The 13,596-nt window shown below is 41.7% G+C and overlaps 1 protein-coding gene across 1 annotated transcript in view; it reads left to right on the forward strand.

Annotated features, from left to right (window-relative positions):
• The first annotated feature begins 2,320 nt into the window (after positions 1-2,320).
• Positions 2,321-13,596, forward strand: part of CRYBG3 (crystallin beta-gamma domain containing 3) — a 106,158-nt gene continuing 94,882 nt past the window's right edge. Inside the window, exon 1 of the mRNA XM_035015186.1 lies at positions 2,321-2,624. Within this exon, the coding sequence (XP_034871077.1) occupies positions 2,476-2,624 (149 nt within the window). The 5' untranslated portion in view covers positions 2,321-2,475. The remainder of the gene's footprint in view (positions 2,625-13,596) is intronic.

Consider the following 13,596-nt stretch of genomic DNA (forward strand, 5'->3'; position numbering starts at 1 on the left):
ACCAACACTGTAGAAAATTTTTATGACAGATGTTACACATTATGATTCTGATGCCTTCTTACTTATGCAGGATATTGGCTATTGAGGAAATATGACAGCATTTTCCTTGAGAGCTATTTTTCAGAGAAATTATTCTTAGAAAACTATTATTAGTAGTTAAAACCATAATTCAGTACTAAATCTTGCTGGGTCCGACCCACTTTTATCCCCAGAGAGACTTCCCAAACAATCCACCCGCTGGGTGGGCATTTGGGTATAGGGCCCACTTTTCACAGTAGAAATAGGGGATACATCTTGTAGTCCCTTAACTTTGGGGAGATAAATTATTCTCTGGGCCTTCTAGCTGGAGGGAACAGTTTGCTTTGTTTTCTCTTTGTTCTCATGTTCTCCGGGCTTTCTAGTAAGTTGGCATTTAATGGAGATTCTCCCCTAAGGCAAGAATTGGGAACTTTACTTGTCCTATGTATTATTCTAGCTTTTTCCTATTTTCTCAGACTCACAGAGGAGGAAATATTTCCAAATGAGAAAGCACTGGTAAGTCTTGAATCCAAGCTGAAGGAAACTGGGCTGATTTAGTTTTGGTGGGTTGAATCAAAGCCAGAACAAATTCGGATGAGTGCCTTGGGCTCTGCTGCAGTTAGTAGGGGCAGGAGTGCTTCTAGGAGGCAGCTGTGGGATGGCAGGGAAACTCAACTGTCACCAGCTGATGCTAAAACAACTGGGGCTTATAGATGTCTAATTTACTCATAAGCAACCTTCTTTTCTCCAGCATCCAAAGTTAGAGGAGGGATGACCCCCAAGGCACCTTCCTTCCCTTCCCCAAGCCAAAACTGCCTTGGGCATTTCATTTACTTGTATACAATTTTTATACATGTAAATGTCTGATATCTCTGTAAATATCTCTGATTTCTACATGGTCTCAGGAGCAATTTATTCTTAAAACAAGCAAACAAAAACAAAACACCTGGGGTGAAGGGGCCTCAATGTTTTCTGTTCTAGCCACTAGGGTACAAAAAAACTAAGAAAATCCATACTACTGTATTAATAAGTCAGGTACAGAAGAACAAATACTACATGATACCACTTATATGATCAATATAATATAGCCAAATTCATAGTAGAGTGGAATGGGGAAATAGGGAGCTCTTAGTCAAAAGGTACTGTTTGTTTCAGTTATGAAAATGAGAAATTCCTAGAATTCTATACAGCATTGTGCCTATAGTTAATAATACTGTACTGTACACTTAAAAATTTACTAAAAAGGGGCGCCTGGGTGGCTCAGTTGGTTGGGCGACTGCCTTCGGCTCAGGTCATGATCCTGGAGTCCCGGGATCGAGTCCCGCATCGGGCTCCCCCTGCTCGACGGGGAGTCTGCTTCTCCCTCTGACCCTCCTCCCTCTCATGCTCTCTGTCTCAAATAAATAAATAAAATCTTAAAAAAAAAAATTACTAAAAAGGCACACTTTATGTTAAGTGTTCTCAAATAAGAGGGCAGGAGGAAACTTTTGGAGGTTTATGGCATAGATTGTAATAACCGTTTCACGGGTGTATGTTTATCTCCAAACTCATCAGGATGTATACATTAATTATGTAGGGCTTTCTGTATGTAAAACATGAAAAAAAAAACCTAAGAAATTCCATAGTACTGTATTTAGACTGTCCTTGTTTTAGCATTCTTAAAGACTATTTGGTTTCCAGATTTCAGTTAAGTCTGTGTAACGACTACAAAATATGTTTAAATCACTTGTTTTTTGATCAGTGTCCTTTTTGTAGGAGGTTCGCAGAGTAGTAGGTAATACGGAGTGTGAGAAATTTAAAGAGCTTCTGGGTTTAGGGAAAGTTACTCCACACATAAGGGAGCTGAACAAGAAATGAGTTGACAGACCTACAGGACACCTATGCCCCCACCTTCGCTTCTGGGACTCCGCCCTGGGGTATCCTCTTTTGCAGCCCTGGTGGAAAGTGTCTTTGGAGTAGCTGTTAGCTGAAAGACAGCCCAAGGCACTCTGATACCGCACTTTACCAGGTGTTTTCACAAACTCTAGTTCATCAACTTCTTTCAAAAGTCCGAGTACTGTTTTCGCTCACTGGCTGGCGAATAGAAAGCACATCAGTATTACAGAGTAAAAACTGAGCGCAAAGCCAAATGGGTTGCTGCAGCCTGAACTCGTTTGGGCGGGAAACCCGCCGACTACAGCTGTGCCCGAGCTCCGGGCGGGGCCGCGGCCTCTGGCTCCTCCCGGGGGCGGGCTAGCCGGGGGCGGTAGGAGGAGCCGGCGCGCCGCGAGACCAGCCGCCGCGCGGGCAGCGCGTCGCACCCGCGACTCTGCCGCCGGGGATGGACTGAGTCGCGCCGGCGGCCCGCGCCGAGTCCGTCCTGCCTTCGCCGGGTCGCGCCACGCCGGGCTCCGGGCGCAGGACAGCGCCTCACCCGTTCCCTGCGGACGGCCCCGGACCGGCAGCCGCACCGGGGAGATGTCTGGCGGCCGGAGGAGAAGCGGCGCCCCCTGGCACACCTTCTCCCGGTTCTTCGCTCCCCGAAGCCCTTCCCGGGACAAGGAAGAGGAAGAGGAGGAGAGGCCGGGGACCAGCCAGCCGCCCGCTCCGGGCCAGGGCGCTGCCAGGTGGGAGCCGCGGGGGACGTCGGGGGGCCCTGTACGGACTCGCCTGATGGGGGCCCCTAGCCCGACCGCCTGCAGCCAGCGGTTCAGGGGCCAGGCTGCGCTCCGCTCGCCACTTTCTGTTCTCCTTTGCTAAAGTTTCCTCCTCCTCGCCCGGTTCCCGTGCCGCTTCACTCCCTCTTCCTTGGTTAGTTAAATCCGGGTGAAGTTCGTGACCCGCGGCGGGGTGCGTTCCCACCGGGCCCAGCCGGCGCGGCGCTCTTCCTTCCAACCTCCCCCTCCCGGTACGTGATTCTGCTCCCGTTCCACACTGGCGTCTGCGCTCCAAGTTCTGTGGCAGAAGCGAGTCCCCGGCGTGCTGCCGGCCGTAATGGGAAACAGTTGTGAGCGAGCCGAGCCACCAGCCGGGGCAGGGCGGGTGCGACCCGAAACCGCTCGGGAGGGAAAGGTAAAACACGGGAGCGCCACCCCCTCAGCTGGTGTTCTGCCATCTTATTTAAATTTACTCAATGATTTTTTTTTTTTTTTTAAAGAATTGTGATAATGAGTTCCCAGGACTTAGTCAAAATACAGAAACCTCGCTAGTTTTATTTACCATTGCCTGGACATTTAAATGATGCCGCCCTCCTTACCCCTGTTTCTTTGGAGATATCTCCCTCAAGTTCCCCAGCAGATTCCAAAAACCAGGACTCCCCTCTCTCGGTGTCAGCATGGAAAACGTGCCCCTTCTCTACAGTCTTTGCTTCTTCCTCCACCTGCTGTAAAATCGAATATATATGTGTATGTATAGACGGCTCTCCTTAAAATGCCGGTTCCTGAGTCTTTTCATCCATCTTGAGGGAGGAAGAGGGGTCAAATGAAATACATTTTACTGTTTTAAACTTTTGATGAGAAGACAGGCTTATACTCTGTCCTCTCCCAAATTGCACCGGAATTGTGTAATCCGTTTTGATTGGAAGGACGCTCTCTAGAAAGCTATGTTTTACTTCAGATTTTAAAGACTACGCAGATTTTAAAGAGGACACGAGGAAAATGGATAGGAAGCAGAACCGTGTGACTGTGCTGGTGTCGTTAGTATTCAGGTCTTGTGATTTGACTCTAGGAGTTTGTGTTCCTCAGTTTCCCTACTTGGGAAACATTTCCATTATGAATGACTGTTAATTCTACATCTTTCCAAGAAAGCACCTGTAATTGGTAAACTTTTCCTGCGAAGCTTCACCTATAGTTGCCCTGTTAAGGAAGAATTTAAAATTCAAAGTTACACGGTAGTTAAAAATAGTTTTGAAGTCTGACAGGGTTCAACCAGAATGTCAGATCTGCTGGTGTGGGCAGACAGCCTGAGGTGCCTGCCATCACTGCAACAACGCTAATCATCTTGGATAATATAGAAGCAGTGTTTAAAAGAAATCCCAAGTAGACTCAGCAAAAGTTGGCAACTGGAATCACTGTTAGAAAGGAATAGGCTGGCCAATTTCAGGTTCATAACAGAATTGTGCTGAAACTCTGCCTGCCTTCCTGCCCTAATTTGGCTCTTTAAGACACTTCTCAAATCTAATCTCTCTCTCTCTCTCTGGATAACCTCTCTAGCAACTAGCCTCTTGTCTACTTAGCACTTCTCCATTCTCATCTCCAGATAGGGACAGGCTGTGGCATTTTGACACTGAGAATTTTAATTGTGCTGATATGAACACTAATTTTGTCCTCATCTTTTTAGAACTTGCCAGTTTAGGAGATAGCAGTAATCCTTTCTGTGGGTGTTTTACCTTTTAAATGAGCTTAAATCTTTCTTTTCAAGAATATAAACACACACAAAGCCCTTATTGAAAGTTTAATGAAACAAATGGAAACTCTTAGTAGTACCCAGTGTCCTAGTAACACAACACCCTGGTGTTAACAAGATTGGAAACAGAATTGCGATCTGTCACTGTGCTCTTATTTCAAATGAAAGGGTATTTTGGCTGTTTCTCTTAGAGGCAGTGAAAACTTGTAGTTGTAATGGGGGCCCAGTTTACCTTTTATACTGGTGACCCCAACAGCAGACATGCAGTGTGGTAGGGATGTAAAGATGACTGAAAAAAAAGGGTCCTTTCTCTCAAGGAACTATAAGAAGCTAAAAAGACCACTTGAAAACAGCAATACTAGTACATTTCATGCGTGTATCTAGCACTTAACAATTTACAAAAGTAATTTTATGGATATTACACTTGAGGTTGGGCAAACCTTTGTGATCAGTGTCCTCATTTTACTGTAAAAAAACAGTTAAAATTGCCCAAAGTCACATAGCTACTTTTCAGTCAGTGAACAAGTATTAAGTCGGATGCTGCGCCTGCAACTCTGAGGCCCCTTAAAATATGTTAAGGATTAATACCCGCTTTCTCATTTTTTTCAGTGTATTTGAAATGCATTTTCTCAAACTTTAAACTTACACAGTCTCCTTTTCAACACTGGGAGTGTTGGCTTATATGAATTTTATTATATAACTTATGCGTGTGCAAATACAAAATGGGACTTCACAGAATTCCTTAAGAACAGAATGAAAATTAAACATAACCATAAGACCGATAAAAGTCAATTTTTAAGCATTATCCTGAAAACTCTTTTTTAGCTACCCACAAAATACAAATGGTACCAACTGGGACAAACACAGTCTTTGGTGTTGCCATGACTCTACAACTCTGTACTCTGCCATGATTCAGGTTTTCCAATATTTCCTTATTTGAGCCGTAGGAAAACCTTTGCTTTTATGGTGTGCTCTAAGTTACTTGGGCTTCATTTGGTGTGAACACATCATTTATGCATTGAGTTTGCTGCTATTCTATTCTCATTAACCTTTGGCCGTTAAAAAAGGTCTGTTTACATCAACACTGCAAATTTAAGTATGGACACTTGAATTGCTTGTTAGTACTGTTCTAGGGTGACTGACCAGATTCAGGAGGTTCTTGTATTTTAGTTTTTTTTATTTAGTTTTATTTAGTTTTATTATTATTTTATTATTTATTATTATTTTATTAAGTTTTATTTAGTTATTTTCATATGGAAATGAAAAATGTAACAAGCTTTCATAGGAAACTTGAGAACTGTGCGTTCTGTGGATCCCAGTTTGAGAATCACTGCTATAATGTTTAACCATTTTATGAGCACACAAGGAAAGGACTTATTAGAAGTGGTAGGGGACAGCAGGGAGGGGCTTCACGGTCGAGGGAGTTTTACCTGTTTCTTCAAGACATCGGTAGTGTTTTAGGAGAGAACTTAGCCAGGAAGATAGAAATGGGGAACAGGTATTCTACGCTGAGCAAAGGCCTATAGGAGGTTATGATCTACTGGGGACTATATACATTAGTGGGACAGAGTGAAAGAGGCAGTAAGAAAGATTGGAGCTAGGTCACAAAGGTCTCTAGACAGTATTTGGCTCTCGATTTAAAGTTTAGAGTACTTTTGTGAAAACCTGTTAGATGCTGCTAGAATTTGGAGGATGCCTGCCTATTAATGTTCTCCGCTTTGAGAAAATGCTCACTTTTGTTTCTTTGCTCTATCACACACGATGGACCTGTTTAAAAGGAGCTCTGTATGACATTTTAACTCAAGACGGGATAGTAAGGTGAGATCAGCATTTATCAAGGGCTGATTGTGCATGTGTTGCTGGGCTAGGTACTTTTACTTGCAGCATCTCATTTAAACCTCACCCTTAGACTTGAAGGTTGGTATGCTGATCGCTATTCTGACAATTGAGGAAACTGAGGGTGGAGAGTTCTTAATGGTGAACACTGTTGGCATCTTGGGTGGAACAGTTCTTGGGTGGAACAATTCTTGGTTGAACTGGACTCTGCTGTCCTTTGCAGGACATTTTGCATCCATGACCCCGCCCACTAATTGCCAGTAGCATCCTCTAGTAACTGGGATAATCCAAACACCTCCACCCAGGTGGATGGGCGGTAGGATACCACTCCCAGTAGAGAATGATTTACCCCAAATCATGAGAGTAATAAGTTTCAGGGGTGAGATTTGAACCTCGGTTTCTCTGACTCTAAAGCTCTGGTTCTTTTTTCCACACCATCTTGCCCACCACCCTTCTGAACTATGCTCATTCAAAATACATTTGAATATGTAAGCCAATTGGAATTTTTCGTACTTTGTTGCAGAAATGTGGCCCATTTCAGATACACTTTTTTTTTTTTTTTTTTTTTACTGTTCCTTTCAGTGTTCTAGTATATTGTTATTGATAGAAATGAGGTAAGACAATCACTAGACCAAGGACAGGGGCTGTGTCTTATTCCTCTTGGTGTCCCCTTTACCTAGCTCAGGTGAGGAGTGTATCACTGTTGATAGAGCATTAAAGCACTTATTAGTGGTTTTCAGCTACCAGTAGTACCCTCCCTCTTGAAGCGGGCATTTAGAGATGTGAGGGATCTTAAAAGGTTTCTACGGTGTTTGACTCCGTAGTCAAGTTTAAGAAGTCAAGTAAAGTTTAGAGAATTTTTGCTTGTCACCATGGCTGAGGGTGTTAAATGGGTGGAGCTGGATGCTACTGGCTTGCTGTGCAGGAGATATTCTCATAAAAAATGTCAGCAGTGCCCCTGATGCATGAGAGCTGCTGGCCTTCAGGTTAAAGGACCAGTGTTGACCACAGCATCAGGTGTGTGAGGAAAGGGAGCTTTGTTCTCTGAATTTTCATGGTGATTTTATTTTCATTGATTTGAAAGCACTATAGGAAATAATTAATTGGTGACTGGTTTATTTGCATAGGAGATACCTGTGTGGTCTTGAAAGACCACATCAGCAGTTCATACCCATTGTAATAAAGATGACTGGAAAATTCCAGAAGTCCACAGCAGTATGTATTTTCCGAGAATCTTGAACTCCCAGGTTGACTGAAAGCATAGAAGCTACTTTTGGAAGTAGAGTAGAAATACAGTTTCAACACCCCAAAACAGTCTAGATCTTTCAAGTGAGATTTCTATCTTTGCGGTTTAACAGGGTATCTGCCAGGTGCCTAATTTGGGGATTCTGTTTCTTGGTGACGGCATTCCTTGTAAGCTAACTCAGTTGTACATTCTAAATGTTAAAATTGCAAGTACCTCACGTTGTCCCATAATAAACTTATGTCATTAGAACTTCTAACTGTATTCAAACAATGATAGCATTTTTTTTCCTCTCAGAGGAAAATATGTAAAGGGATATTAACAAATTTTGTAAAGAGGAAAATAATGTTCCCTTCAAGATAAAATATTTCATTTCCTAACCAGAGTTCTGATGAAACACACTGTGGCCTAGCTATGCCAGAAATGCTGATACAACTGTGGTAGTGAGAAAACATAGGTTGGTGTAAATTTAAACCCAGAAAAATTATCTGGGCTATCTCCTGAGAAGAAAAGATCAGCATGAAATAAAAGCTTAAAACGTCATGTATTCGGAGTCTGTTCATTCCATAAATTGGGCTGCCATGTGTCAAATATGGTATCATGCAGTGGGAATAAAGATGAGTGAATGACCAAAAGTGCTCTCGAATAGTTCATAAATTAACAGAGGAGATGAACATGTACATCTCTGTTCTCAAGATGAGCTCGTTATAAGTCAAAAATGTTTGTGGCGTATGTGACTTGTTTGGCTCAATATACTTATGTTTCAGGACTATCACATATTTTTTGAGAGCTTTATTTGGGCTTCCAAAATATCTTCCCACATTATTAACTTTTCTCTGAGCATGGTTTGATTAACATCCTTTGCCAACCCAAATACTGGGGAGATGGTACATTAACTGGACCAGCAGGGTGAGTGGCAAGTGCTTTTCTTCTATTCCTCTTGCTCTTCCTAGACTCCACAGGTTTGGCAAGTTCTAGATGGAGGCAGAAAAGCACACCCTCTTGGGAATTAACATTTCACGTTAGTGGAGATACTTATACAAAATAGCTTAATGTTTATAGAGAAACAAGTTGAAGCTTTGCGACCAGAAACAACTCATTCTTAATGTTTGTTTGGCAGTTGTGAATGGCCAGTGGTACAGCCCTCTATGTGTAATCCCTGGGGATATTTAATTGCAGGTATCCCAAAGCAGTGAAACAACTGTTTGCTTAATCAAGTGTTTTTGTTTTTTGTTTGTTTTTTTTTTGCCTGACAGATTGGTGATGACAAAACTAAATCGTCCTTTATTAAGGCCCTAATCAGACCCAACCCTTGTGCTTGGGACTTTATATACATACACTTAATTCTTAGCAACCTTTGAGAGAGGTATCTTTACACCGTCTTACAGATCTATAATTTAAGGCTTGGAGAGGTCCAGTAGTTAATCAGAAGTGTCACAGCCTCTGTGGTAGAGTCAGAGTCAAATTCTCCTTCCTGAACTCAGAGTTTACAGCATTATGTGATTGCGTCCTCTGCTTAACTTAGGAAGACCCATAAAAGAAAGCTTGTCCTAGAAATGGTTTTGAATGGAAATAAAAAACAATGGCATGCAGCTGGACATCTGCCCAGATGGTTCGGGTCAGTGCTCTGTACAATAAAGAGTTTTGTGGTCCTGACAGCCGAGAAAAGGAAAACAAATGTATGTATCTATCAAAGGATAGATCTATATTTAATCACATGAAAAGGGTCAATCTCCTTCAAAAGACCTGCAAACAAAGTATAGCAAGATAACCATACTCTACCTAATTGATAAGCAAAACGAGTTAGAGGTGGGTAAACTGGTGTCCAACCTTGGACAGGTTCTCTCAGGATTACATATTCACATACTCTGATTGAGCACTTCCCCTGTAGGAATTCCATCAGATGTAAACAGTTTGCAGACAGGCCTGACATTGCCTCTGGAAGGCTAGCCATTGCAGTGTTGCTTTAATAGCAAAAGAGGGAATACACTTGTGTCCCATCAAGTGGACTAAGTGATAAATCATGGTCCAATCATATAATAGAATACTACACAGCTGCCAAAAAGAATGATAAAGCTTTTTATGTACTGATAAGGAAATATCTCCAGGATTCATTAAGAAAAAAGAAAAAAGCAAGCTGGAAATCATTGTGTGTAGTATGCTCCCATTTCTGTATAAACAGCGGAGTGTGAAATAAGTCTGTTATTCTGTGCTGTGTTAACAAGGGGGGATGGGAGACTGGCTCAAGAAATGAGGAACAGGGGCGCCTGGGTGGCTCAGTTGGTTAAGCGACTGCTTTCGGCTCAGGTCATGATCCTGGAGTCCCTGGATCGAGTCCCACATCGGGCTCCCTGCTCGGCAGGGAGCCTGCTTCTCCCTCTGACCCTCCTCCCTCTCATGCTCTCTGTCTCTCATTCTCTCTGTCTCAAATAAATAAATAAAATCTTTAAAAAAAAAAAAAAAGAAATGAGGAACAGGAGGGAGACTTTTCGTTTTATACCTTTTTATACATAAAAAAATTATGTGGATTACCTACTTCAGGGGAAGAAAGACTAGTTTAAGACCTGGTGCATATCTGTGCATAAATGAGTAAAAATCAAGAGAATTTAGGATCCTGACTTGGCAGAGATCTTCCAAAGAATGAATGAACTACATTAACTTGTTCAAAGGAGAAAAGTTACAATTAAGGCTGTAAATAAAGTAGTATTTATAATGCAGAGAAAATTTGATATTTTGACATTTTCTGTAAGTATGAGTGAGGCTTCTATATTATTAATCTGTAATGTGAAAGTGGGTAATGTGAAAATAACAACTCATTTTTGTGAGCTCACCCATCAGACACTTTGAATAACGGCATGACCCTGGCATGTCATTAACACTTTCAGTCTTTTTGTCAAAAATCGAGGCAGGTGGCTCATCTCTCTAAAGTCTCTTCCGGATTTAGCATACCAGCCAAAACTCCATGGAATAATAGGTGCGTACAAAATCAGTATGCCTGTATATTAGGAAGACTTTTTTTTTTTTTTTTTTAAGATTTTATTTATTTATTTGAGAGAGAGAGAATGAGAGCGAGCACATGAGAGGGGGGAGGGTCAGAGGGAGAAGCAGACTCCCTGCAGAGCAGGGAGCCCGATGCGGGACTCGATCCCGGGACTCCAGGATCATGACCTGAGCCGAAGGCAGTCGCTTAACCAACTGAGCCACCCAGGCGCCCAGACTTTTTTTTTTTACTGGAAAAGTCATGTATGAAAACTTCATGTTTACCAAGAATTCATTTAGTACCCCTTGTACTAGTTACTGTGCTAGGCTCAGCGAATCCCAGCAGCAAATATGCTGCAACATGTTCTTTGGCTCAAAGCATACATGCAGTTTTGTGGAGAAGGCAGACATAGCACCAATCTTCTTCCTGTAAAGTAAGTACTCAGGTGACAGGGCTGTAGGAACATTTAACAGGTGTGGGCCCATTCTTGACACTATTTTTAGAGGAAACTTAAAAAATTTAAGAGAGAGAGCATGCCTGCACACGTGTGCGCGCGTGCACAGACACACACACGTGTGCAAGTGGGGGGAGGGGCAGAGAGGGAGAGGACCTCCAGCAGACTTCCCGCTGAGCCCAGAACCCACTCCAGGGTTCCACCTCACCACCCTGAGATCATGACCTGAGTCTAAACAAGAGTCAGTCACCTAACTTCCTGAGCCACCCCGGCTCCCCTAGTGGAAACTTTTATTTTGCTTAATCTGTTTCTTCTGGTATTTTTGTACATGTGCCTGAACAATGCCTTACTGTTCTTTCTTGATTTATAAGCTTTAGATAACTTATACTGAGTTCTCGTTATGGTAGATGAGGACTTAGCTATTTTATACCTCTTCCCACTTACCTTTACTCATCCAGCCAATACAATTGTTGTAAGTTTGGAATTAAATCAAAAGCCAATCTTTAGATTCTTATGAAATACAATTTTGGTTTCACGAACACAACACACTAGCTTCTCTGTCTTCCTTATGACAAGTAGCACAGATGGCAATGCGAGAAACAATGTGGAAATGGCATTCGAGTGCCCTCACAGATAGTGGTTTCATGTAATTTCTAAAGATATATGTTAGAAATTTGTGCTTTATTCTTTGTATTAAATTTATACAAAGCATGGATACTACCTTAGTGGCAGATGATAATTTTTTATAATTGCCATGCTTCTTATGACAAAGAATGAAATACTGAGTTTTCTGTTTTATTAACTGGGACAGGTTAGGTGAGATGTAAATTCTCAGCCTTTTATTGTCTTGTCAGATCACCGAGGAGTATACCCTGGCTGGAGGGGTGGCATTGTGCTCTATTAGTCTAAACTGGAAATGTGTACTGTAATAATTTTTATTATTTCATTGTTCTGGGAAGGCAAATAAGGATCTCATTCGGCAATATTGTATACATTATGATACAAAGGATACCATTATGTAATTGTAGTATTAGTATTTTGTAATTTGTCTATTCTGAATTCATTTCCACTAACTTGCATTTGTTTGCTTTTTGAAATCAACTACAATACTTTGTATTTTTTTGTCCTTTTAATAGAAATATAGGCTTTTGTAAAACAGGTATGAAATTATAAAATCAAAAAGAAAAAAAGTACAACTCATAACCCTACCCACTCAGACAAATACTATTCTTTCAGACTATTTCCTATGTGCATTTCCACATATATGCATATTTTTTACAAAAAGTGAAAGGTCTCTTCAGGATTTTGAACTTTATTTTTTTTTCACTCAACAAGGATGCTTTAACATTTTCTACAATAGTATATATATTTATACAAATTATAAAAAATTCTAAATTTAGTTTTTTAAAAAAAACTTTAATTTTCAGAATTCAGTTTGAATATCTAAATGTGCCTCTGCTTGTATAGGGTTTGCATTTGAATGGGAGAGGGTAGAAAATTAACAAATTCTATAATATATAATGTGCCCTGAAGTACAATAAAACATGGTGAGGGAATGGGACATGATGGAGATAATGAGTCTGGAGTAAGGTGTAGATAGAATGGTCATGAAAGGCCCCCCCCCTTTTTTTTTTTTTGCATAACATTTGAGCAAAGACGTGGATGATACTTGGGAGTGGGACAGAAATCTGAGAAAAGAACTTTCCAGACAGAGGGAACAGCTAGTTCCAGGGCCCTGGGGCAGGTCATGTTGGCACAGATGCCAGAGTGAGCAGAGACAACAGAATGGAAGGGAGAGCAGCTGTCAGTGACATGAGGAAGGGAGTCGGGGGCCAGAGGAGGTAGGCCAAGGTAGGGAGTTGAGATGTTTCCTTCTTGAAAGTATCATTTGGGTGCAAGTTTATATGTGCGTGTGTGTGTGTTTATATATTCTCACAAAGATTGTTGGTTTATTGATGTCTGGAAGAATTTGCAGTGAGAAAGAATTTGAGTTGGAGGTTGGAAGTGAGGTCAGCCTTGGTCGGGCTCCGGGAAGGCACAGTCTCGTCTGTCCTTGGATCTCCAGTGCCCCTTCCTTAGGACAATTTGATGAATACTGCATGAATGGGTGCCCATTTTAGAGGGCAGCCAGAACACTGTTTTGAGTTCATGTCACAGCAAAAGATTGAGGGTGTTGATTCGTGTGAAGTAGGTCATAAATGTTCAGAATCTGAAGGGTATGGGGTAGAGGACTTTGGGAGAGGAGAGCAGTTACTGGTGTCACCTATCAACAGCTCAGGTACACATCAAACATAGCAACGTTCTCTCTAGCCTGTGATTGAACTGCAATTATGGGTCTTGTTTTGGGGGCGTGGGATGGGGGACAGGAAGTAAATCAGCTTCCAAGTGGATACATAAATTACAGAAGGCTGACATGATGGGGGAAGGACTGTCAGAAGAGTCTAAGATTGCAAAGCAGCAGAGCTTCATAAACCTGTCTATTACCTTTCCTCCCTTCTCCCAGTTTTTCTCCAAAGAGTTCTGAAATTCAAATGCCAGATGTTTGAGCTAAAATACTTGCTGTTCAACTGCCTTAAAATTGCAGCTTTTAGTTACCTTTTAATTTAAAGCCCAGAAATAGTGCCATAACCACCTGTTTTATATTCTGTTAATGGTCACTTAAAAAATACAAGTACTAGTCTA

The sequence above is a fragment of the Mirounga leonina genome, unplaced genomic scaffold, assembly GCF_011800145.1.
Source record: "Mirounga leonina isolate KUSES-001 unplaced genomic scaffold, KU_Mleo_1.0 Mir_169, whole genome shotgun sequence".
Taxonomy (NCBI): domain Eukaryota; kingdom Metazoa; phylum Chordata; class Mammalia; order Carnivora; family Phocidae; genus Mirounga; species Mirounga leonina.